At 40.7% G+C, this 23,213-nt stretch overlaps 1 protein-coding gene across 1 annotated transcript; it reads left to right on the top strand.

Moving 5' to 3' along the window:
* The first annotated feature begins 917 nt into the window (after positions 1 to 917).
* Positions 918 to 12,476, top strand: LOC306769821 (tubulin beta chain-like). Its single transcript, XM_079258553.1, has 5 exons — positions 918 to 1,059; positions 6,180 to 6,288; positions 7,212 to 7,322; positions 7,559 to 7,803; positions 9,577 to 12,476. Exons 1-5 carry the CDS (start codon positions 1,003 to 1,005, stop codon positions 10,387 to 10,389), a joined length of 1,335 nt encoding a protein of 444 aa, XP_079114679.1. The 5' UTR covers positions 918 to 1,002; the 3' UTR covers positions 10,390 to 12,476.
* The last annotated feature ends 10,737 nt before the right edge of the window (positions 12,477 to 23,213 follow it).

Raw genomic sequence — 23,213 nt, 5'->3', positions numbered from 1 at the left:
AATGTAAACATGGATGCCCATGCATTCCCAATAGCAAGATTTTTTTTTTTACCCCAACATGTCACATTTCTGCAGTTTTCCTTTGGAGTACATTTGTCTTTGAGCGATTCACATCAAGTAGTTGTGGCTCCTGAAACTAAGTCATATATCCTACACAACAGACATTGCCCAGAAATGTAAAGGAATAAATTTTGCTCTGCCAGGATACAGGCTCAATGACAATAAGTGCTTCTGAATCTGAATCTTTGGGGGTGCACCTAATCATTAGAACTGCTGTCAAAACGGTCTTCAGACGTTTGCTTCATACAGCAGATGCCAGCACTGGAACTTAACGTAGGTCCCCCAAAACTGCAAGATTTAGGCCTAAATTTCATAAGACTGTTATTGGTTTTATATTATTGTTAGTAATTCTGGTTACATTTAACAAAAATGAAAAACTGCGGTAACTGCGCACAAAACATACATATTGCATGTTTACTGAGTACAGGTTAAAAATAAATAATCTTGAATATTTGCACCTTAACCTATGGTTAAAAACGGTCTGTTCTATTCTATTCTATTCTATTCTATTCTATTCTATTCTATTGTAATGAAATGAAAAATATTTATTAATCCCCAAAGTGAAATTCAATATTCTATTCTATTCTATTCTATTCTATTCTATTCTATTCTATTCTATTCCGTATTGTTTTATTTGGGGCTCCAACAAGGCATTAATGATGAAAACCTCTCCCTGTCCCTTTCCGGTCCCTGCCTTGGAGCCAGGGAAACCCCTTATGGGAGAAAACGAAATCAGATTTTGACCAATCAGCGTCGGGTCTTTAGGGAAAGCAGCCAATCAGCGTGGGAAACGTAAAAAGGGCGTCCCAAGCCGGTATTACGGCGCCTGTTGGACTGTGGACGCGTTTCTTCTGTCATCTGTTCAGGCAGACTGCAGGCTGCAAGTCAGCGTTCATCAATTAACTCTCAATAGCTTAATTTTATTATTTAGAGGCATCCATCATGAGGGAGATTGTGCACATCCAGGCCGGTCAGTGCGGCAACCAAATTGGGGCAAAGGTAAGAATCAGTAAGAACAGGAAAATATAGTTAATAAGCAGTTTAAGATAAGTTTTCTGAAATACTTTTAGCGTTTTGCCAATTTTTGTTTATTTTTTCATTGGCGTGACTTTTCTTTGTGTTAATTTAAAAAGTAACAATATATAGTCATAGAAACCAAAACAAATGGCTTGAGTTATATATTTTATTTTGTTTCATATGCAATGTAACCACAAATTATCCAGCAGCGCAGAGATCCAAACATGACAAACAGCAATTGCCCAACAGCCACTGACTAGCAGCAAATTCCACCTCAAACTGGTTTGCAGCAACTTTGTGATCTTTTGCAATGGTTTGTATATGCTTTGATAATCGGTAATAAAACTCTAAGATCTGCTGTTGTATTTTATTAGTTTTAGCATCTCTGCTTGCACGATTTACTATTAAATTCTGCTATAAAGCTCCAGATGCATTCCAGGTAATAATGAAACAAGTAATCTGGAGAAACCTCATCTTCCGGGACGGGATCGGTTGCCGTTTGCCAGTTTTGTTTTTGTTATGTTTTATAGATTGACTGTGAACACAAAACATTCCACTCACAGGCAAAATGGAAATGTAAAAGAATATCTAACTTTATCCATTTTTAAAATCGAAATCAAATACAGGGAGGAAGGTCCAGTGAATCACAGCTGAATTATCTTGTGATGTGTCATAAAAGCTGGACAAAGGGCAGGAAAGTTGTTAAAGCAATAATAAGTTGTTCTCAACTGAAAAAACAAAGTCAGGAAATGTCTTGAAAGAAACACAGTGATTGGTTATTTCATTGAATTTCCTCTATTTGGTACTCTGTGTGTGTTTTCTTTTCATACTGACAGAAAAAAATAAATTGAAACTCAGAAAAACAGCGAGTCAGCTCACTGATCTATGAATAATAAAGTCAGCCAGACTGCAGGGCCAGCTGCTGTCTTGGCTGCCTGATCAGTCTTTGTCACAGAGGGGGAAAAACACAAGGGAAGGGTGTGAAAAGAAAGGAGAAATTTGCTGAGGCAGAGGAGAAGAATGCAGCTGGAGGAAGATGAAGAGGAGGGGGGATAACAAGTGGCTCAGTGTGTGCTCTGAAAGCACAGATGAGGTCATTTAAATGGCTGCCTTTCCCGTCAGTATCACATGCACACTCCCCAGGCCTCCAAAGCAGTACTCATCCTGAAATTCCTGCATGCATAAGGACAGTTTTGTGTGTTTCTACGTAACAGAAATTTCACTGCTGCACTTTAAACGTCTTCTGGTTGTTTCTGGAGCTTTTTGATCAACAGTTTGTTAAAGAGAGCTGCAACAACCAGTTGATGCACACACACTGATGTGATGTTTTTTATCCCACAAGACAAGTGAAAGATATTTGTGTGTGCATCCTTTTAGGCTTTAAAAATGTGACTTTTAGCTTCCATGGTTGTTAGTTAGAAATGAAGGACAATTTCCGTTTAACTAGCTTAAATTAACAGTATAACATATATGTAAACATTGTAATAACATTTCTCTTAATGATATCTTTGATAATCATGATTAATTTTAGCTACTTGTCTGAAACCAGATTTAAACACAGTCTGCTTTGTAACTGCAGAACAACCATTCTTGTGAATCTGATGGACATTTAGCATAATTTATTTAAATTACATTCATTCATTTGACCCTTTTTTGTTTAAGCCGATCCAGCTGAGTTTCTTGGGTCCAACAGGCGTGGCAGCAACATATGGGGTGACTCAGGCTTCCCTGTTTAATGGCCCTGATCAGTGAAGCCAAGTGTATTTACAGCAGACTTAGAGGCTGAGGTCATGAACATTTTGCAGTGGATTAACTCTGCCTGAATTCCCTCACTCACACAATCCAGCCAAAATCTGCTCAGCTCTCTTGTACTGTTGGATAACACCTCAGAGATGTGCCTGAAACTAAAAGTTACGCAATCTGGTGCAAGTTTCAGTAACTCAGTCATTGATCAGTTTGAACTTTTATTTTTTAAATGTTTTCAAAATTAGGAAGAAGTAACTTATTGATTTTACTGTGTTTTAAATTATTTTATCCCATATTGGTTGTAACTAGTTAAATCTGCCAGTTTGGGTTTCAGGTCATGATCCTTTTCTCACTAAACAAATCAAGCTATCAGCTTGTTGCCACGGTGATCACGACATGAATCAGGGGCTGAAAGAAAATAAGTTGGTGGTATTGAGGATTAAAAAAAGAGATCTTGACCCTTTTTTCCTGCTCAGCTTTCACATGAAGCCATGAGATATCCCACCAGCCTTGTACTTGTGTGGCTCAGATTAGGGTCAGTTGACTGAGCTGGTGTGACAGTCTGTGCTCTTTTCTTAACTGAGTTTGGCGTTAACGTGTCAGCTGGTAAAACTGGAGCTGACTGGATCCTCTGAGAAAGCTGAGCTCCTACCGATCCTCTGACTGCAGCTACTGTAAACTTAAATCTTAAGTCATCTAAGTGATGTTGAAACGTGTGTGATTCAGACTGAACTGGAAAAATCCGGTTTAGGAAAACTAAAAAGCACCTTTCCTTTAAGTCTTATCCAAGATTAAAAAAAAAAAAACCAAAGTACTGATGAAAATGGAAAAACCTTGTTAGATTTTATTTTGTTTGTTCAGATTCTATTTTTGTGAGATTTTCTAATGTAAATAAGAGGTAAATCCGTCTCTTCTGTGCTGCAACAGTATAGTTACTGATCCAAAGAGAACTGGACTTAGAACTTTTGTTCTTTTTATACCTTTTAAAATAGACATCTATATAATCTATATAATCTTTACTGTCCTACCAGATTTGCATTTTGATCTTTTTATGCTGCATAATGTGAAGCTTTACTCGCATCTCTCTAGAGCTGAATCATTTAATCAATAACAGCGGTCTGAGACTGGCCGTCTCTCTGAGGATGAATAAAAAACATCCCGGATCCTGATCAGAATCCTAATCAACTGCAGCACTGAATCATTTATAACTTGTGCATGTGCAACATCTGGTAGGAATTTTCATGCAAGGTAATTTGATTTATGTTGCATTTAGATGTGACTTTATTTCTTTACATAGGAGGCAAATTAAAAGTATTCAGGCTTTGTGGATTGCAATTATGTCGTCTTGCCAAGCTTCAAGCTGTTGTTCTGATGAGGTATTTATTTTTCTCCCAGTCTGCAAATGGGTGTAAGGTAGGGCTGAGACGATATGCTTTTGTCCCGATTCAATTCCGATTTTTTTGGGTGCCGATTTGATTTTAATTGCGATTTTCACAATTCTTTGATATTGATGATTTTTGTAGATTAAAAACAAAATAAATGTATAAAACCTTTTTTCCCTCTTAATTTTTCTTGATTTCAGGGAGAGAAAAAAACAACACAGACCATCATTCTGCTGCTATAACACCCAAGAAGACAAGTTAGATGAAGACAAGATCAATGAAAACAATAAAAATGACAAAAAATTTATAATGGATTATTTTTATTTATTTGAAAAACATGGATTTTTCAACAACAACAACAAAAAAAATCGATTTTAAAATTGTGAAGCAAAAAAATCCAGATTTTTGATTTTTTTCTGTTACATTTTCTCACCCCTACTTTAAGGCAGGGATGTCCAGCTCCGGTCCTGCATGTTTTCCATGGATCCCTGTTCCAACACACCTGACTCAAATGAATCAGTCACTGTTTAGGACTTCACTGACTGTTGGATCTGAATAATGTGAGACAGCTGTGTTGGAGAAGAGATGCACCGAAGACCTGCAGGGCATCTGCCCTTGTGGAGCAACTTTAAACAACCCTGGTTTAGATGCTGTCGTAGCATGAGCTTCATATATATGAGAGAGAGAGAGAGAGAGAGAGAGAGAGAGAGAGAGAGAGAGAGAGAGAGAGAGAGAAAGAGAGAGAGAGAGAGAGAGAGAGAGAGAGAGAGAGAGAGAGAGAGAGAGAGAGAGAGAGAGAGAGAGAGAGAGAGAGAGAGAGAGAGAGAGAGAGAGAGAGAGAGAGAGAGAGAGAGAGAGAGAGAGAGAGAGAGAGAGAGAGAGAGAGAGAGAGAGAGGGGGGAGGGGGGAGGGGGAGGGGAGAGGAGAATGCATCTTAACCTGAATAAAAAACAAACATAAGTCATAGTGAAAAAGGTGTTTTCAGTCCTCCACTTCCTGTCTTAGAGTCCATGCACACCAGGTCTGGGTGTTTGCAGCATTTTGAGGATGCTAATGCCTTCACAGTCCTTCAAACTTCCTTTTCATAGCAAATCCCCACCCCTCTATCGGCAGATCATCTGGATACGACGGTTGTCAGGACTGAGACACAAGTCAAGACAAACTGGATTTTGGGAGATTTTAATGTAGAATTTTCCTCTTCTTTTTCCAGCTTCAGATGTAATGATTCTTTAGTTACTGATGGTGATCATTAACAAAGAGCTTTAATATCATCTTTATCCGTTTTCTGACATTGTTCCTATTTTATTCTGGGTTTTTGTCTGCCCATGTCCTGGTCCTAACTTTTCAAATCATCAGGCTTCTTGTTGAAAATCTACCTCAGAGCAGAAATAAAACATCTATTTTAGATTTGTGCTACAAAATGAATAATATCTTGAGATGTGCTTTGGTTTTGTTCTTAGTTTTTCAGCTGCTGCATCAACCCTCTGAGTTTTAAGTAGGTCGAAGTGATGAGCTCTGTGTTTTCAGACTGCTTTTTGGTGCTAAATGTTTGTACATTTCAGTTCCTGCTCTACCTGTGAGCTTGTAGCCATGAAATGCTGCTTGTCCTTTAGTTTGTATCGTGATTGGAGAAAATGGATAGAATTGGTTTTGGCTTTGTTTGACACAAGCCTTCTTTCAGTCGTTTTAAAAGGACGACATTCTCACTGAACATGTTGCTGTTTTTCAGGTCGTCTTGTGACTGCAGAACCTAATTTAGATGTTAACTCATCACCCAAGGAGCCACACAAAGGCGCCTCTGTCAGAAATGTTCCCTGAACTGTGAAAAACTGTATTGCACACAGAATGGTATCAGATAAAAATGCAAATGGGTGCTTTCATGCTTCAAACAGGCAGAACTTTATCTTATGTGTATCTGTGTGTACACTGCAGGTCGTGTAATGAAATGTTGTGTTTTTTTATATTTTTCTTCAGTTCTGGGAGGTCATCAGTGATGAGCATGGCATCGACCCAACGGGAACCTACCATGGAGACAGTGACCTGCAGCTGGACAGGATCAGTGTGTATTACAACGAAGCCTCAGGTGAGTTTGTCCAGACTACAGTGTAGATGCACTGGGGTGATCTGGGTGGACTGAGAGGGCCCACTAGTGGAGGAACTGAGTCACTGCAGCTCAGAGCTGAGTGTTTCTACAGCTTTGAAATAAGGATATAAAAATATTAAACATATTGTACTACTGTAGTGCAAGCATGTAATGCACTGTAATGTGTTGCTGTCAGATCAAACAGCTCAGTTTCCTTCAGATTTTCTGTTTTTACAAATGTCAGTTTAAAAGTTGTAATGCAGCTGAGAGTTAGGAGGAAAATGTTGATGCCTAATATAGAATTAATGATCAATAACCTGGATTGGCATGTACTATAAAAGCTCAAAGAAGTGATGGAAAATGTGCAGTTTAGATGATGTTGGGATGTTTGTCTCCATCTAGTGGCCATGGTTGGTATGGCACACAGCAGCTTTTCACACCTCACATTTGTTACTTTTAGCTCAACTCGGTTGGAAGAAATTTGGTCCATTTAAAAATTTAAGTCTTGAACAAAATAAAAAATGATGATTTACTGATTATTTTTTCCCCCCTGACATTTATAAAGTAAAAAGCATCCCTTTCTACTTTTTTGAATGTTTATCTCAAATGTAATTTCTTATGTGAACACTTTATTTACAGTCTCAGACCAAAACTCACTCTTACCTTGTTCTCCTATACCTCTAGTGCTTCTATTGGCAATAAAAATATATATGTTTACATATTTATTGCTTTTATCTGCATTTCTAACTATAATTTTCATCTGGCAGCAAAATGAAGCATTTAAATAAACAAACAGAAGATTATTTCTCCATTATGTAAATAAAAAGTATATGAAAATTTGTTAATATCAGATTATTTTTATGTCCTTGCTGTATTTCTTGAAGATTTAATGTGTTCATGTGTGTTCATGTCTGTGTGTGCAGGGGGGAAGTATGTGCCCAGAGCCATCCTTGTTGACCTGGAACCAGGCACCATGGACTCGGTCCGCTCTGGACCCTTTGGCCAAATCTTCAGACCTGATAACTTTGTCTTTGGTAAGAATGAAACCGTTGTTTCCTCTTAAGGTCAGGTCTCAACCTTTTAAAAAAAAAAAAAAAAAAAAAAAAAAAAATGTTTTTTGACAGAGTGATAACCTGATGTCCCCAGTCCCAGCATTATGACCATTAACTCTGTATTTTACTTCTATTTAAACACAGACTTTAATCTTAATAATAGGGAATTTCAATATAAATACTTCACGTTTACTAATATAGATATTTTATATTCTCAGGCCAGAGTGGAGCCGGAAACAACTGGGCCAAAGGTCACTACACCGAGGGAGCGGAGCTTGTGGATTCAGTCCTGGATGTGGTGAGGAAGGAGGCAGAGAGCTGCGAGTGTCTGCAGGGCTTCCAGCTCACACACTCCCTGGGGGGAGGCACCGGCTCCGGCATGGGAACGCTGCTCATCAGCAAGATCAGAGAGGAGTACCCCGACCGCATCATGAACACCTTCAGCGTGGTGCCCTCCCCGAAGGTAACTTACCGAATATGACTTCACATTGGGCTTCAAACGGCAAAGCTGCTTTATTTCTAGATCACATTTGATGTACAGGTTAATGTAAAAAAGCACAACAGCAGGGTAGAGAAGAAGCCAAATGACCTGCAGTGTGATGGATTAACGCTTGTTTTGATAAAAGGCAGTAAATAAAGTTTCTAATCTTTAAATTAGAGATGAGTCGATGAAGCTTTAGAAGTTTCTGTTTGACTGGACTGAAAAGAGCTGAAGCTTCAAAGCCTCATAAAATAGACCACTGTTTCTCAAATGGGGGTACGCGTACCCCTGGGGGTACTTCAAGCCATTCTAGGAGGTACGTTAAATGTTTTGAAAATATATGTTTTTATGTTTTCTTTGAAACATCCTTAAACAAAATAATATAACTATATTTTATAAATATTTAATATATTTTATGCAATGTAAGTATATATTCATTAAATTTACATTAAAAGTAAAAGAAAGTTTAATAAACTAAACACAAATGACTAAGTGCTGTATTTCAAGTTTTTTCTTAACCAAAAATACTTTGCACTAGTTAGGGGGTACGTGGCTGAAAAAAATACTTTACAGGGGGGGTATTGTGTTGCAAAAAGGTTGAGAACTGCTGAAATAGACCGTAGCAGTGACATCTGGTGGTCAGCTGTAGTTATTACAGACACAAGTCAAATAATTTCTCCAGCAACACAAACTGTTCAGTCGTGCAGATGTCTTTATTCTGAGGGGGCGTCATCTCCATAAGTGTTGCAACATTCTGTATTCTCAGTGAATATGACTCAATATGTTTTCCTGTTACTCTCTAGATTTTATAACACATGATTTATATACAGCTGTGTGCTGTGAAACAAGATGACAGGCAGGTATGTCAAAATTAGTTTGTAGGGAGAAAGGATGGTTTGGGAGAAGTGCTGATGCATCTCAGCGAGAATGATTTAGAACAATCCTAAATTTGATTCTTCTTCTTTTTCATGATTTCTGAATGATAGATAGAACAGCCACATTAGTCAGCAACACCCTGAACACCATGAAAATGAATGTTTTAATATTTACTCATCTTCTTTTGTCAGTTCTCCTAGCCAGTGCCACAGAGAGACATTTAGCAATACCATATAATACTAAATACAATGCTACATTGACAGTTATGTGAAGTACTAGGGCTGTGGCGATATGCTTTTGTCTCGATTCGATTCCGATATTTGGGTGCCAATTTGATTTAAATTGCGATTCTCACAATTCTTTATTTCTGATTTGTGTAGATTAAAAGCAAAATAAATTAATAAAACTTTTTCACTTTTCTTGATTTCAATGAAAAAAAACCCCAGTAGCCAAACCATCATTCTGCTGCTATAATTCCCAAAAAGAAAAGTAAAAAGATCAATAAAAACAGTAAAAATGACAAAAATTTTATAATGGATTATTTTTATTTATTTAAATTTTTTTTTTTAAACAAAAAATTTATTTTAAAATTGTGAAGCAATAAAATCCTGATTTTCGATATTTGAATTAGATTTTCCCACCCTTATTAAGTACTATTTAATCTTAATACGAATGAATCTTTTGCCATATTATCGTCCTCCTTCCTTTGAGGTTGACACATGGTGGAAGTTTCCCATGACCATGGTGGTTTTGCTGGACTCTCTCTGAAGACGTGAACGGACTCAATGCAAAACCACGACTTTGCTTCTGTAAAAGCATGTTTGTAAAAACTTGACACATCAGCGTTTGTGAGCTGACCTTCGTCTTTGTTCCTGTCAGGTTTCAGACACGGTGGTTGAGCCGTACAACGCCACCCTGTCGGTCCACCAGCTGGTGGAAAACACAGACGAGACGTACTGCATCGACAACGAAGCTCTTTATGACATTTGCTTCCGCACTCTGAAGCTCACCACACCCACGTACGGAGACCTGAACCACCTGGTGTCGGCCACCATGAGCGGCGTCACCACCTGCCTCCGTTTTCCCGGCCAGCTGAACGCGGACCTGAGGAAGCTGGCCGTCAACATGGTGCCATTCCCTCGCCTCCACTTCTTCATGCCCGGCTTTGCCCCGCTGACGAGCCGAGGCAGCCAGCAGTACCGCGCCCTGACGGTGCCCGAGCTCACCCAACAGGTGTTCGACGCCAAGAACATGATGGCGGCGTGCGACCCTCGTCACGGTCGCTACCTGACGGTGGCCGCCGTGTTCCGCGGCCGCATGTCCATGAAGGAGGTGGACGAGCAGATGCTGAACGTCCAGAACAAGAACAGCAGCTACTTCGTGGAGTGGATCCCCAACAACGTCAAGACGGCCGTCTGCGACATCCCGCCGCGAGGCCTCAAGATGGCCGTCACCTTCATCGGCAACAGCACGGCCATTCAGGAGCTGTTCAAACGCATCTCTGAGCAGTTCACCGCCATGTTCCGCCGCAAGGCTTTCCTGCACTGGTACACCGGCGAGGGCATGGACGAGATGGAGTTCACCGAGGCCGAGAGCAACATGAACGACCTGGTGTCGGAGTACCAGCAGTACCAGGAGGCCACAGCCGAGGAGGAGGGCGAGTTTGAGGAGGACGTGGAGGAAGACGCCTGAACACAAGTAGCTTAGCTCATGCAGTGGCACCAAATAAGATTTAAAAAAGTCAAATTGAAGGAATGTGGCAGGTTAGAGGAGGAGGAGGAAGAGGAGGAGGGTCTGAATTAGCCAATGAACAGATAAAAATTAAAGGAGAATGGAGGCAGAGATGATGGGGAACAGAATGAACACTACACCACCAAATGTGCCATCGATTACACCAGGAGTGTCCATGTCTGGTCCTGGAGTCCTGGAGTCCTACTTGGTCCTGGAGTCCTGCTTGGTCCTGGAGTCCTGCTTGGTCCTGGAGTCCTGCTTGGTCCTGGAGCCTTGAGACGCGGCACTTCTCCAACACGCCTCAGTCACATGATGCATGCTACCGACCATAGTCTGTATATAAAGAGATGGGCGGAGCCTCCGTGGGGTCACCCGTAGGTTTCTGAAGAGCTGAATTGAAGCTCGGTGGGCGGTTCCTACCATCGCCATCTTGGCAGGAGCGTGCGCGTTGTCTTGCCCTAAAAATACAAATATGGGCAAAGAGGTGGAGCTGAGAGGGGGCTGTGAGCGTCATGGTGGATGATTGACATCAAGCAAACTCCGAACTGCCTGTAGCTAAATCTAACCGAGCTAACCCAGAGATAACAGGAGCTAACCAGCTAACGGAGGGAGCAGGCTAAAACTAAGTCACGTTGTTAACCGGTTAAAATCCGCGGTTGTTCTACGTTCTTCTTACTTGAAGCGGGAGATCGGGCACATGTCAATCAAAAGGACACGCCCCTAAATATGCCAAATTTCAAGATTAAATTACTTTTAAACAAGCGAGTTAGAAAAAAATTCACTCCCCCCACAGTTGTCATGAAGGTAAACCTGACCTATTAAACCAAAAATAGATTTTTGTACCAGGCTGTAAACATGTTTATTTCTGCTGTGAAGTTGGTCTTTTTAACATGGGAGTCTATGGGGATTTACTCTGTTTTGCAGCCCCTAGTGGATGAAGGGGGAACTGCAGTTTTATGCTCTTCCACATAGGCTTGACTTTTTACCGCTGAAGGCTCCATCCATCTTTCATATACGGTCAATGTTACCGACCTTAAAGCTCAGCTGAATGAGGGAATTCCACCATTTCTCTCAGGTGTGTTGGAGAAGCGGCACGTCTTAAAGCTGCAGGACCGGAGATCTCCAGGACTGGACTTGGACTCTCCTGGTTTACACTTTGTTTTTTATGATGTTTTTTTTTTTTTAAAGAGTGGAGCTCTTACCTGACTTCTCTCCTGTGTGCCGTCGAGCTCCATCCAGGTTCCATCTGAAGGAGTTCGGTTTGAGTCTTTTCAAAGCATTTATCCCGTTAAAGCCTCAGAAATGTGAATCCAGGCTGTTATCAGTGTTGCTTCTGGTTTCTGTCATCTTTCCACATCCTGACTCAGTGATAAATGTGAACTCGAAACACATTAGACATCACCATTTAGTTAGAAAGATGTCCTTTAATTTAACTTTCTTTTACTTTTTCTGTCTTTGTTGGAAGCATTGTGAGACGGAAAGACGTAACAAACGTCTGTTTCGATTGTTTACTGCCAGAGAGCTGTGAATTATCAGGATCATCAGAAAGTCTGAGTGTTTTACACACAACTAATCACAGATTATTGGAAGAGATTAAAAGCAAAAGGTGTGAAATAAAGTGACTTTGATGCATTATGTGTAAAGCAGCAGCAGCGTGATTTTCCTTTTTCTTTTGAGAACAGTTGCTCCGCAGATGCTCAAAGTTTTGAGAAAACTTCAGTGTGAACCAAAAGTTTTTCATTTCTCATCATGCTGGAACTGAGAAGCACAAACTGCCTCTGAAGGTTCACTGAATGATTTAACCCTCCACGCCCAGATGCATCCAACAGCTCGATGTCAGCCACAGTTTTCATTGTTTCTACCACTAGTCTGCAGTTTTCTGCTTCCATCCAGCACGTCTCTGAGCCGCTACAGTATTTAAATCCAGACAGAATCTGTTCCCTTCATCATGTGAATCTGATTATTTCTGATGTTTTTCTTTCTGTTTGTGTTGAATTCCTGTGAAACTTTCCCGTTTCTGTTTACTGTGAAATATCTGAGAAATAAAAAGGCACTTCTTGGGAAAAAAGCTTGTTTTCTCTTGATGTACTTATGTTTAATGGGTACGTATGTTTAATTATTCCAATGATTTATGGAAATTTATGTTTTATTTTGTAAACAGTATTTGTGCATCGCAGTGAAATGAGTGAACCTGAGCACATCTGACAGTTTGGTTACGTATAAAAAGCAGGTTGAGAAGAAAAGACGGCGTTCCTGAAGACTGTAATCGTGTTGGGAAGCCGCCTGCTCTCTGACGCTGCATTCTGGTCGTACTTCTTCTCAGGGGACAAAGTAATACTTACCTGGCAGCTCTGTTCTGGGACATTTTTAATTCCTTCACTTGACCTTTACATGCAGGTGCAGAATAATCCAGGTGACATAAAACTAAATGTGGAAGGACATGAAGATGTTTCCTTACCACAAAGATGCTGCAGCTCATCTTCATCACCATGGTATCCATGTGTTTTGCCATGACAGCTGGTTATCGGTTAGTGTGTCCAGTAATTTGACTTTATCTACCCGTTCTCCAGACAAATGTTAACTGGTTAACTGGTTTAGAACGGATCTGTTGAGATGTTCAGTATTAAATTATTTAGTTTAGTCCAGTCAAACTGCTTAAGGTTATGGTGATCTGGTGTAGAGGACTGTTTCAGCTCAATGTCTACATAAAAATCGACACCATGCATCTCTGAGGTTTATTACAAATTGTAAAAGCATGACCCATCATTGTCAATTGTATTCTAGAGGAGGACGGCCTTTGTTGTCCATCAGGAGAACAGGGCATTGGTATATTTTTATTTATAAGGCCATGCTTGGGCTGCTGCCAGCCTATATCTGTGATTTAATCACACAGATATGTGTTGATTCTTATTTTTTTGCGATCGAATGATCATTTTATACTTTCTGTTCCATTTCCCCACACAGAACTGGGAAAAAGAGCCTTTGTCTACTCCGCTCTGTCTACATGGAACTCTTTGCAGAAAGACTGGAAATTGTCCCAACTTGTTTCTTTGAACGGTTTTAAGTCCAGAGTGAGAGATTATGAGATGTCCTGTTTTAGTTGTAATTACTTTTAATTATTTGTTCTGTTTAAGTGGTAACATGTAAATTGCCTGTAACTCTTGTTGCCTCTTGGCCAGGACTCCCTGGAGAAAGAGGTTCTTTACCTCAATGGGGCTTTCCTGGTGAAATAAAGATAAATATAAATTAAATAAATATGAATTTCATAAAAATAAAAATAAAAACCACATCTGTGTGATTTTACACACATGAAGAACAAATCTGCTGTTGGGTTGGAGGTGGACGCCTCGGTGAGATTTCCACTCCTGGATGTGACGGGATGTTACTAATTTGTACTTCTGCGGGGGAGTTTGGACCAGTTAAATGCTCAACTTCTTCCAAAACCCTTTTCAAACCTAAGAAGCTTGTTTTGTTGGAACCAATATTTGTTTTTTTTTTAAGTTTTTTTAAAAAAAAAAAAGTTTTAAATAAATTTTAATTACAAAATATGCACGGATGTGTACTTGAGCACTAATCCTAATCGACAGCTGTCTGAAACCATACACCTACCTGCGGATATCAGATGTTTCCTTGCTGCAACACACCTAATTCATATGAAATGGATCTGCACAAGTCTGCTATTGTGACGTCATTTTGAGTCAAGACTGTTGTAGCTGGGAAACGTAGAAAGTCAGCAGGACGGTGGGCCTTCAGGACCGGAGCTGGGGGTCCCTGGTGCAGAGGATGTTTTCTTGACCCCCAATGTGACATGGTTTAACTACTACAACCGACCTGAGTACTGTTGCTGACCATGTCAGTCCCTTTATGACCGCAGTTTATCATCTTCTAACGCAGGGCTGGCCCACTCCCCGAGAGCCGCAGACCTGCACTCATCTGGCTTAGCGGACCTGTGCAGAGCTGGACATCAAACTGCATAGATCTGCTAATGACCCATGATCTGAGTCAGGTGCGTTGCAGCAGGGAAAATCCCAACATCTGGAGGACTGCGGCTCATGAGGACCGGAGTTGACCACCCCCGTTCTGATGGCTATTAACTTACCACGCCACTGAGCTCAGATCTTCTCCATCTGCTTCCCTGAACATGACAATGAAGTGACTGAACTCCAGTGGCCTCTGCAGTCAACGGAGAACCTTTGGGAACGTGGCAGAACGGGAGGTTCTCTTCATGGATGTGCAGCTGACAAAGTGAGGATGAGGATAAAAACATGGCTGTCCATAATGAAAAATATCTGATTCCATCTTTTGCCTGATTTTGACAAAGTTCCAAAGAGATTTTTCTCATTAAATAGCTTGCAGGGGAATTGTTTGTATTATTCTGGAGAACATTTGTGAATTTAATCCATCGCTTCGGGGCTCTTTAGAGACCAAACCATCTGCCACACGCCTCCTCGTTCTTCTCTTGGCTGAAATGAGTTTACTGCATCATTAAGCCTTACAGACAGACCAGGTCCATCCCTGACTGAAAGCTGATTAACAATCTAAACATTATGCACCATAAAACATCTGTCATTTCAGACAAAAGTATTTGAAATTAATGGTCATAACTAAGACTGACTTCTCTCTGGCCGATCTGACAGGGTTAGTAGGGGGTTCAATCCAAAGAAAGGAGCAACCTCAGCAGGTGAAATAAATCAGGACCATGGACAGACCCAACACAAGAACACAGATCAGAAAACCAGGTCCCTGGACAGCAGCTCTGAGCAGGGAATGATGAAGATCCTTTACAGCCAGCATACTCCTCCTCTAAAGCTTAATTCATGTCTATGTGACACTGAGTGGGCTGCAGACCCACTTTCACACATCCTGCACCTAAAAATAAGAAATAACCTGACCAGGAGGAGGATTTCAGTCTGCTGGACCCGATCACCCACCATCAGCCTGGAGAAGCCGTGCATGTGTCATGTAACATGTAATGGTGGCCTGAGGCTAAACTGCAGAGCAGCTTCTTGTGGCTCCGAGCCAGAAGCAGCACCGACGGTTTTTACCGAACCTTTACGATGAAAGCCGAGCGCAGAGGCTCCACACACCCGACACCAACCGAAACCCTCAGCTGCTTCCGATCTCCCCCCATTGAAGTCCGTGGCTGTCGGGTTGGGGGTGGAGGGGTGGATCAGATTCATGAAATAAAGAAGAAAGCGGAAAAAAAGAAAGAAAAAAGGGGGGTCTGTACTCCTGAGCCCCTCCCAGACCAGCGCTTTTCGGATTCCAGGCGTGAGGAAGGTAATTCCCATCATCTGTTTCTGACTGTAGATTGCAGCCTTGTATGGTTCTCTCAGCTTTCCAGCCAGACAGGGAGATGGTGGGTTTGCTTTGCTGTTTTCTGACTGTTTGCCTGTGTTGAACGGTCCCATGCGGAGGATTCAGGGCGTGTAACAACCAGCAGCAGCAATTATGTGTTTGTGCGCATCAGAAAGGCGCAATTAGCGGGGTTTTCGGCGTGAAGCTGCGGGTTAAACTTAAGAAAACGGTGCAGTTTTAGTGTTCGGAGACAGAAAGCCACGCAATGCTGACACAAGACGTTATTTCACGCCTGATCCTGTTTTTTAAAACTGGGCATGTTCTCCAAACTCTCTCATCTCCACTCCCAAAATGGGATCAAACTGGGTGATGGATTGCGGATTTAACGCAGGATCCAACCATTTCATGTGATATGTGTCGTGTTGTCATGTGTTGGGATATACCCGTCTGGACCTGGGGGGGTTTTCTGGTCCACCCTGGTGGAAATGGTTACGCAACACACTACGGCACACATTAAACTGCTGACTTGGCGGCTCATTTGTCAAGTCCAGGAGTCATTTACATAGAGCTCAACAATGAATGGGTGCCAGTGTTTCCAGTACCTCAGAGCATCTAGATGTGTGAAAGATCTCCTGCTGTCATATTGGAGCTCCTTCTGCAGGTAAAGCTGCTTGTTGGTTGCTTACTGATGGCAGCTTTTACACTTCAGCATGAAAAATGCAACCTCAGCCTCCAGAACTCCATTCATTCATCCTTCTGCTCTCGTTTCCTCCATCTTTCGTCTCCATAATGGGACGACCTACTTTTAAGTTGCTTCTATTTATCTTCAAGCTTAAGATTCTGCTGAAATGACAGTATAGAGCAAGTCTTTGCGTCTTTAGTATAACCAGGAAATCTTGGCAGCAGCCCCTCCACTGAGACCATTCCTGACGAGGCTTTGGGAGACAACAGAGGACCAGCTGAAGGTTTAGATTCATCACTTTCACATTCTGTTAATCTGCTGCATTTTTACAGACCGGATACTTCTTATTTTGTCCTCCGCTTGTCCCGTTTTGTTAAAATGGTGAAGGACAAAGTGCACGCCATGCTGAGATGTGGCAAGTTTCCAGCTAATGGCTCTTAGGGAATCACTTTGTTAGTGCAGAAAAACATTTCTTATGTCTATCAAAGTGAGTTATCTTAGACATTTTCAAGAAAATAACTTAAGATGTGGGAAAAAGTTTTGTGTTTTATGCCTGAAGATCCAATTCAAAACAGATTCTAGTGACCACACAAGATAAAATCATAATTTGGATGATCAGGTACAAGTATAAGGCTGAAACCACCCAGGTAAGCCTGGGCCAGTGTTGCTTAAGACCTACAAAAGATAACAATAAAGTCTAGGTCTTTGGAAGCGAAAACATGAGTGAATCAGGAAGGAATTAGGTTATATGTACATAAAAGAGCTCAAGACGTTTAGACAGATTGGGACATTAATCTACTGGAAAGCTGAAATGGATAGATGGGTCGATTAGAGAACCACAGTGTGACCTCTGCTGTGGTATTTTGAACATCAAGACAATAACAATGTAAAAAGTGAGGCTAATAAGATTAGCAGCGATGGTAAAGAGCGCTTAGTGGAAGACAAAACCATGATGGAGTGCATGCGACTGGAAGGATAATTAATATTACAGAAATATTAGCCCAGCTTATCAGCAAACCGTAGTGTCAGAATGGATGACCCTCTAGGATTCAGGAGGATAATTAAGAAGAGAAAGAAGATGGCAGCGGAGGGAAGACATGGCAGAGTAAAAGCTGGGAGTTCTCAGAAGAGGAAGATGAAGGGATGCAGGAACGAAGGCTCTTAGATCTGTCAGTCAGGATGAGCTGATGAAAGCAGACAGAAAGCTGGAACCTCCATGCTTCTCTCACCAGGAGGAGGCTGCAGGGTGTGTCACACACATCAATAAATTCTTTCCTTTTACCGATCAGTTCATCTAATTGGACATAACTAGAGACAGGAGAGCAGTGACCGTACGGAGAACTGGAGTTTAGATGAAGGTCAGTGGTTGGATGTGAGGAGAAGGTTGATTGCTTCTGGTTTTATTCTGTGATGGGATGATGGTATTTAAAAATAAGGCTGCGTATGTGACCATGAAATCAAACACAGTTGATATGACTGAAATTTAATCAAATTAAAACTTTAAAAAGGATGTAAATCTTGTGCTTTGTGTAGTTTTTAAAACTTCTCAGCAGCTAATCTAACAACACTTACATGAGTGTATTCTACTGCATTTCCATAATAAGCAGCAACTTCCCATTTCCTCTACGGACGTCTTGTTCTCTCTGTCAATGAATCAAACCTGTGATTTATAACCTTTTCAGCTCCCCAGCATGAGTGCTCTTAGAAGCAATAACCTAATGGCTCTGTGGTACATTCATCTGAACAGATTCAGACCTGCTTCACGGGGCAGTGATTAGCAAAATGAGCTGCGATTACTGTGTTACACCAAAGACCCTCTTGGACACAGTAAGGGTACCATGGCCGAGGTGATTGTTGACGTGCCACAGGACAGCAGGCTGGATTTCTTTCTTATTTTTCTTTATTAAAAGCCCTTCAACCTCTCTGTGTTAGAAAGCAGGTTGAAATTCAGAGGATTTTTCCTTTTTTCTTTTATAAAGTTTACTCTCTGTAGAAGGAGTGTGTGAAAAACTGCATCGATCCATGATGAAGCAGCTTTTAGAACCACCTCCAGCATGTGATGGCCTTCTGCATGTTATCAGTCTCTCACCGGGCTGAGGAGGAATATTTTCACATTCATTTTCACTCCTCTTCTTCTTCTAAACTTTAGCATTTGCAGCATTTGTTTCTGCACAGCTAATTTAATGTCCCATCACAGCATTTCAGTCAGGTAGAGCCTGGACTTTGATGATCATTAGCTGTTTTTAGCCATTCTGTTGTAGATCTACAGACAGCTTTCCAGACCAATGTCCTCACATTTCATTCTGTTTTTCCTATCCAGAGGCGTTTATAGCTCATTATGTGACAGCAAGTCGTCCATGTCATGTGACTGCAGAAGAAGCCCGTATCATCAGCCCTCCACCTCTGTGCCGGGCAACATTTCTGCTGAGAGGCTATGTTTGGTTTGCTCCAACCACTCTGCATTATAATTATAACAAAAACATATATAATTTCATCTTATTTATCCAAAAGATGTTCCAGATGTGTTGTGGTTAATTGGATGGTTTTTTGCAAACTTCAACTGCGCTGCCGTCCTCTTTAAAGAAATAAAAGTTTTCTCCTGCAAACAAGCCAAACTTCTTCAGTCTTTTTCCAATCATACCGTCACTCTACTGTTAACATTGACCATGCTAACTGTCACGGTTTGGACTTTTTAAATCTTTTTAGTCCTATTTACCATGCTAACTGTCACAGTTTAGACTTTTTGAGTCTTTTTAGTCCCATTAACCATGCTAACTGTCATGGTTTGGACTTTTTGTGTCTTTTTAGTCCCATTTACCATGCTAACTGTGACGGTTTAGAGTTTTTGAGTCTTTTTAGTCCCATTTACCAGGCTAACTGTCACGGTTCGGACTTTTTGTGTCTTTTTAGTCTTATTTACCATGCTAACTGTAATGGTTCGGACTTTTTGAGTCTTTTTAGTCCCATTTACCATTCTAACTGTGACGGTTCGGACTTTTTGTGTCTTTTTAGTCTTATTTACCATGCTAACTGTAACGGTTTGGACTTTTTGAGTCTTTTTAGTCACATTTACCATGCTAACTGTGACAGTTTAGACTTTTTGAATCTTTTTAGTCACATTTACCATGCTAACTGTGACGGTTTGGACTTTTTGTGTCTTTTTAGTCCCATTGCTAACTGTCCTGTTTGGACTTTTTGAGTCTTTTTAGTCCCATTTACCATGCTAACTGTGACGGTTTGGACTTTTTGAGTCTTTTTAGTCCCATTTACCATGCTAACTGTGACGGTTTGGACTTTTTGAGTCTTTTTAGTCCCATTTACCAGGCTAACTGTGATAGTTTAGACTTTTTGAGTCTTTTTAGTCTTATTTACCCTGCTAACTGTGACGGTTTGGACTTTTTGAGTCTTTTTTAGTCACATTTACGATGCTAAATGTCATGGTTTGGACTTTTTGAGTCTTTTTAGTCCCAGTTTCCTGTTTTATTTTGTAGTTTTCCTTGTTTAGTTCCCTCATCTCTGGTTTCCTGTTTTGCTTTTCTGCTCATTAGTTCGCCTGAGTTTATTTAGCTCATCCATTTCACCTGTGCCTTGTTGTGTTCTTCTGTGTATTTATACCCCTCAGTTGTAGGTTTACTTTGCTGGTTCATTATGACTGACTTTAGTGTTCTGCCTGGGTAATAAAACAACATTCAACTCAGCGTTCTGCATCCATCACTGCATTTGAATCCACTCCTCCACCTAATCGTGACACTAATGGAAGCCTGTAGAGTTTGAGATGCAGCTTTTGGAATTTTACATTTCTGAACTTGCATGGATGTCCAGTCCTGGGAAGCTGGCAGCTACTTTCAATGTTTTTACTTGTGAATAATCTTTCTTTCTATAGAATGACAGACTCCAGATAGTTTGGAAATGGCATTAAAGCCCTTCCCTTGGCAGCTTCTCTAAGACCACTGCAGATGTCTTTCCTCCTTGGCTTTGTGTTAATGTTCATCTGAATGCTCCAGACCAGCAAACTGACAAAACATGGAACTGCATTTGATTAGCAGCACCTGGCTGCAATATACGTCATATGTTGCTCACCTGCAGCTGTCTTCACCTGATTTTTTTGTTCTAAAAAGGTCAGATGATTTGCTTTTTATGTCCTGAGACAAAAATCCTTGTCTTGAATTGAGAAAAGCGGTACTTTCTTATTGTTGTGACTCCATGTACAGCTTATCTACTGCATACTGTTACAGTTACACTGATAATGATTTGTAGCACAGAAGCATTCTTTGACAAGACAGCACAAATTGTTAGAACGAGATCCCATGAGATCAGCTGCTCTCAAGGCAGCACTGATGTCAGAAGGGATGCAATTAGTGGTTGTCGTTTAAATGTCAGCTAGATGAGTGTTTAAGACAGCGGAGCTGTAGATGTTCCGGAGCTGTAAGTACTCTCTCAGCACCATTTCCTTAATGGTGGACAAGTATTAGCATTTTGCAATAATATTTTGTTACACAAGGCCTTTATGTGGTGTAGTTCTAACATTAATTTGACGTCTCTGCAGTTTCTTTCACAAGTTAAAGTATTTCTGCTTCTCTGAGCTGTGAAATAATATTTTATGTGACTATGTAACCCTGCAGGGATTAAAGTGGTTTGAAGAAAGTCTTTCTCTTTTCAGTTTTGTCTTCGCGTCTCTTCCTTTATCCGTCCGTCTGATGAGCCCACCTTAATAGCTGCTCCACCACTACTTACTTGGCTAATCCACTGCAGAGTAGTGATAAAAGGTCAGTCTCATCATGCCTTCTGGCTTTTGTTCATCTCATTGTCCCACTTGGATGGATTCACACTCACACATGTCCATTGTTGCAAGTAAACTGTCTCCTCCATCACTTTTTCCTGTGTTTTTTCTCCTTTTCCCCGTGTCATGCATTGTGGTTATGTATTGTGAGTGGATCATCTTGTCCCACTGTGAGAGACACGAAGAGCTGCTGTTATCTCGCCACAGAATGTCCTTGTTTTGCTCCTGCTGCATCTACATACCCCCCAGAAATTTATCTATCACGCTCAGCTAAGTGAATATATTTGCCTTTGCTGGCACAAAACAAATGAAGCTATAGATTTTCTATGCTCCAGCGTCTTTGCAAAACTCTGTCCTCATATCAGGAGCCTAAAGAGCTAATTTGCAAAATGCTATTTAATGTGAGACGTTGATGCAGAGCAGCAAAGGGGTGGACTACTTCTTATTTTCAGGACAGACTGAAGTTGATGTTCTTCTCCAACTCACAGGCACTTTTAAATCAAACACTCGACCCAATTAGGAGAAACACCTCACAGCTGCCAAATAAAATGATCTTACATTCATATAATTATGGGAGATTTCTTTTTGAAGCCGTAATGAGGCTAAAAAGGTCTTTATTTGTTGTGAATTGTCTGTGGGTCCCTTTTTTTTCTTGCAGAGATCAACAATTCAAGATGAAAGTAATCGGAGCAGCAGTTCTTACCACCCTGTTCTGCACCGGTAAGTACAAACATAATCAGTCACTTGGGAGAAGGTTTAGATAAATGAAACAGTTTGAAACACACTTCCTGCAACACAAAACTTGTTTCCAGCTGATTATTTGCAAGAATTCCTATTATACAAAAACACAAAAGCAGCCGTATTACGTGTGATCTGTTTAGTTTCTGCTTGTTTGCTTTCTTCTGTTTATTCCATCCATTGTATTTTTAGATGTTATTATATGAGGAATTTAAATTTCAAATGTATCATAATTATTAAGAAAGTTGCTTTTTCGCTTTGAACAGAAAAACTAACTTCACTTTTCTTTGTTTTCTTCCGCAGCTGTGTCAGCATCTCTGAAAGGTAACACCGCAGGCTCGCTTGGACGCAAACATACAAGTAAAATGCTTTTTAAAAATTTAACAGGTTTTTTTTTTTTTCTTCTTCCAGTCAAAGAGGAACACAGGAAGGCCCTCTTTGGCGAGCACGTACACATTGAAGTCGGGTCTTCGAATGAGTCCGAGGTTGTGTTTCGACGCATGAACGACTCCTATGAGGTGCCTCTGGTGCAGGCGGGCCAGGTGGTGAATAAATCCAGGGCCCAGCTCAACTCTTTGGGTCACCTGGTGCTGGAGAACGTACAGGAGGAAGATGAGGGTGTGTACATCATCAGGAGAAGCAAAAACTCCACCACGGTCAACCACCTCATTCTCAGAGTCATGGGTAAGCTTCCTGCTGTCTGTAACGTCGCTTTGCCATTTTAAACCAATCAAATTGCTTGAAATGACCTTAAATTTGAGCACCTTGTGATTGTTTTAACAGTGGAGATTCAGCTGTTCTGTATCCACTATGAAGCAGCAAAGCAAACAAAATGCAGTCTGGTTGAGTTAAAAACAAAGTGAATTCATGTTTGACATGTTTTCTGTTGTACACGTTGTTTTACACAGTTAACACACGGCTGCACACGTGATGCTGAAGTTTACTGACTTGGAGGACAGACAACAATGAAAAGGCTCATTAGTCACCAATTCTTTTGGTAATTTTTTTTAGAAGTATGTTTGGAGCATTTTTGCTAATTTCTTTTCCTGTTCAGTGAGTCTCAGCATAAAGAAACACTTAAATAAAGGCAGCTGTGCTATTTTTTGTTATCTTCTAAGATTTAATTTTATCATCATAGTTTTCAGGTGCATCAAGTGCAGAATAAAAGCCAGTCAGTCAAACTGATGTGGGAATAACAACTCCTCCAACAAATCTTTGATAATCTTGGGATTTTTTTCTCTCTTTTTTTTTTTTTTTGATTGTTGAATGTTTCAACAGGAAGGCTTG

The sequence above is a fragment of the Telmatherina bonti genome (genome assembly GCF_933228915.1).
Source record: "Telmatherina bonti genome assembly, chromosome: 19".
Taxonomy (NCBI): Eukaryota; Metazoa; Chordata; class Actinopteri; order Atheriniformes; family Telmatherinidae; genus Telmatherina; species Telmatherina bonti.
The sequence above is the reverse complement of the archived record's forward strand: the minus strand, read 5'-3'. Positions and strand labels throughout refer to the sequence as shown.

Bases quoted from the DNA above. Each gene is read 5' to 3' on its own strand.
- LOC306769821 (XM_079258553.1), top strand. From the start codon at position 1,003: ATGAGGGAGATTGTGCACATCCAGGCCGGTCAGTGCGGCAACCAAATT. The intron at 1,060-6,179 runs GTAAGAATCAGT...ATTTTTCTTCAG, and splicing joins GCAACCAAATTGGGGCAAAG to TTCTGGGAGGTCATCAGTGA. The intron at 7,804-9,576 runs GTAACTTACCGA...TGTTCCTGTCAG, and splicing joins GCGTGGTGCCCTCCCCGAAG to GTTTCAGACACGGTGGTTGA.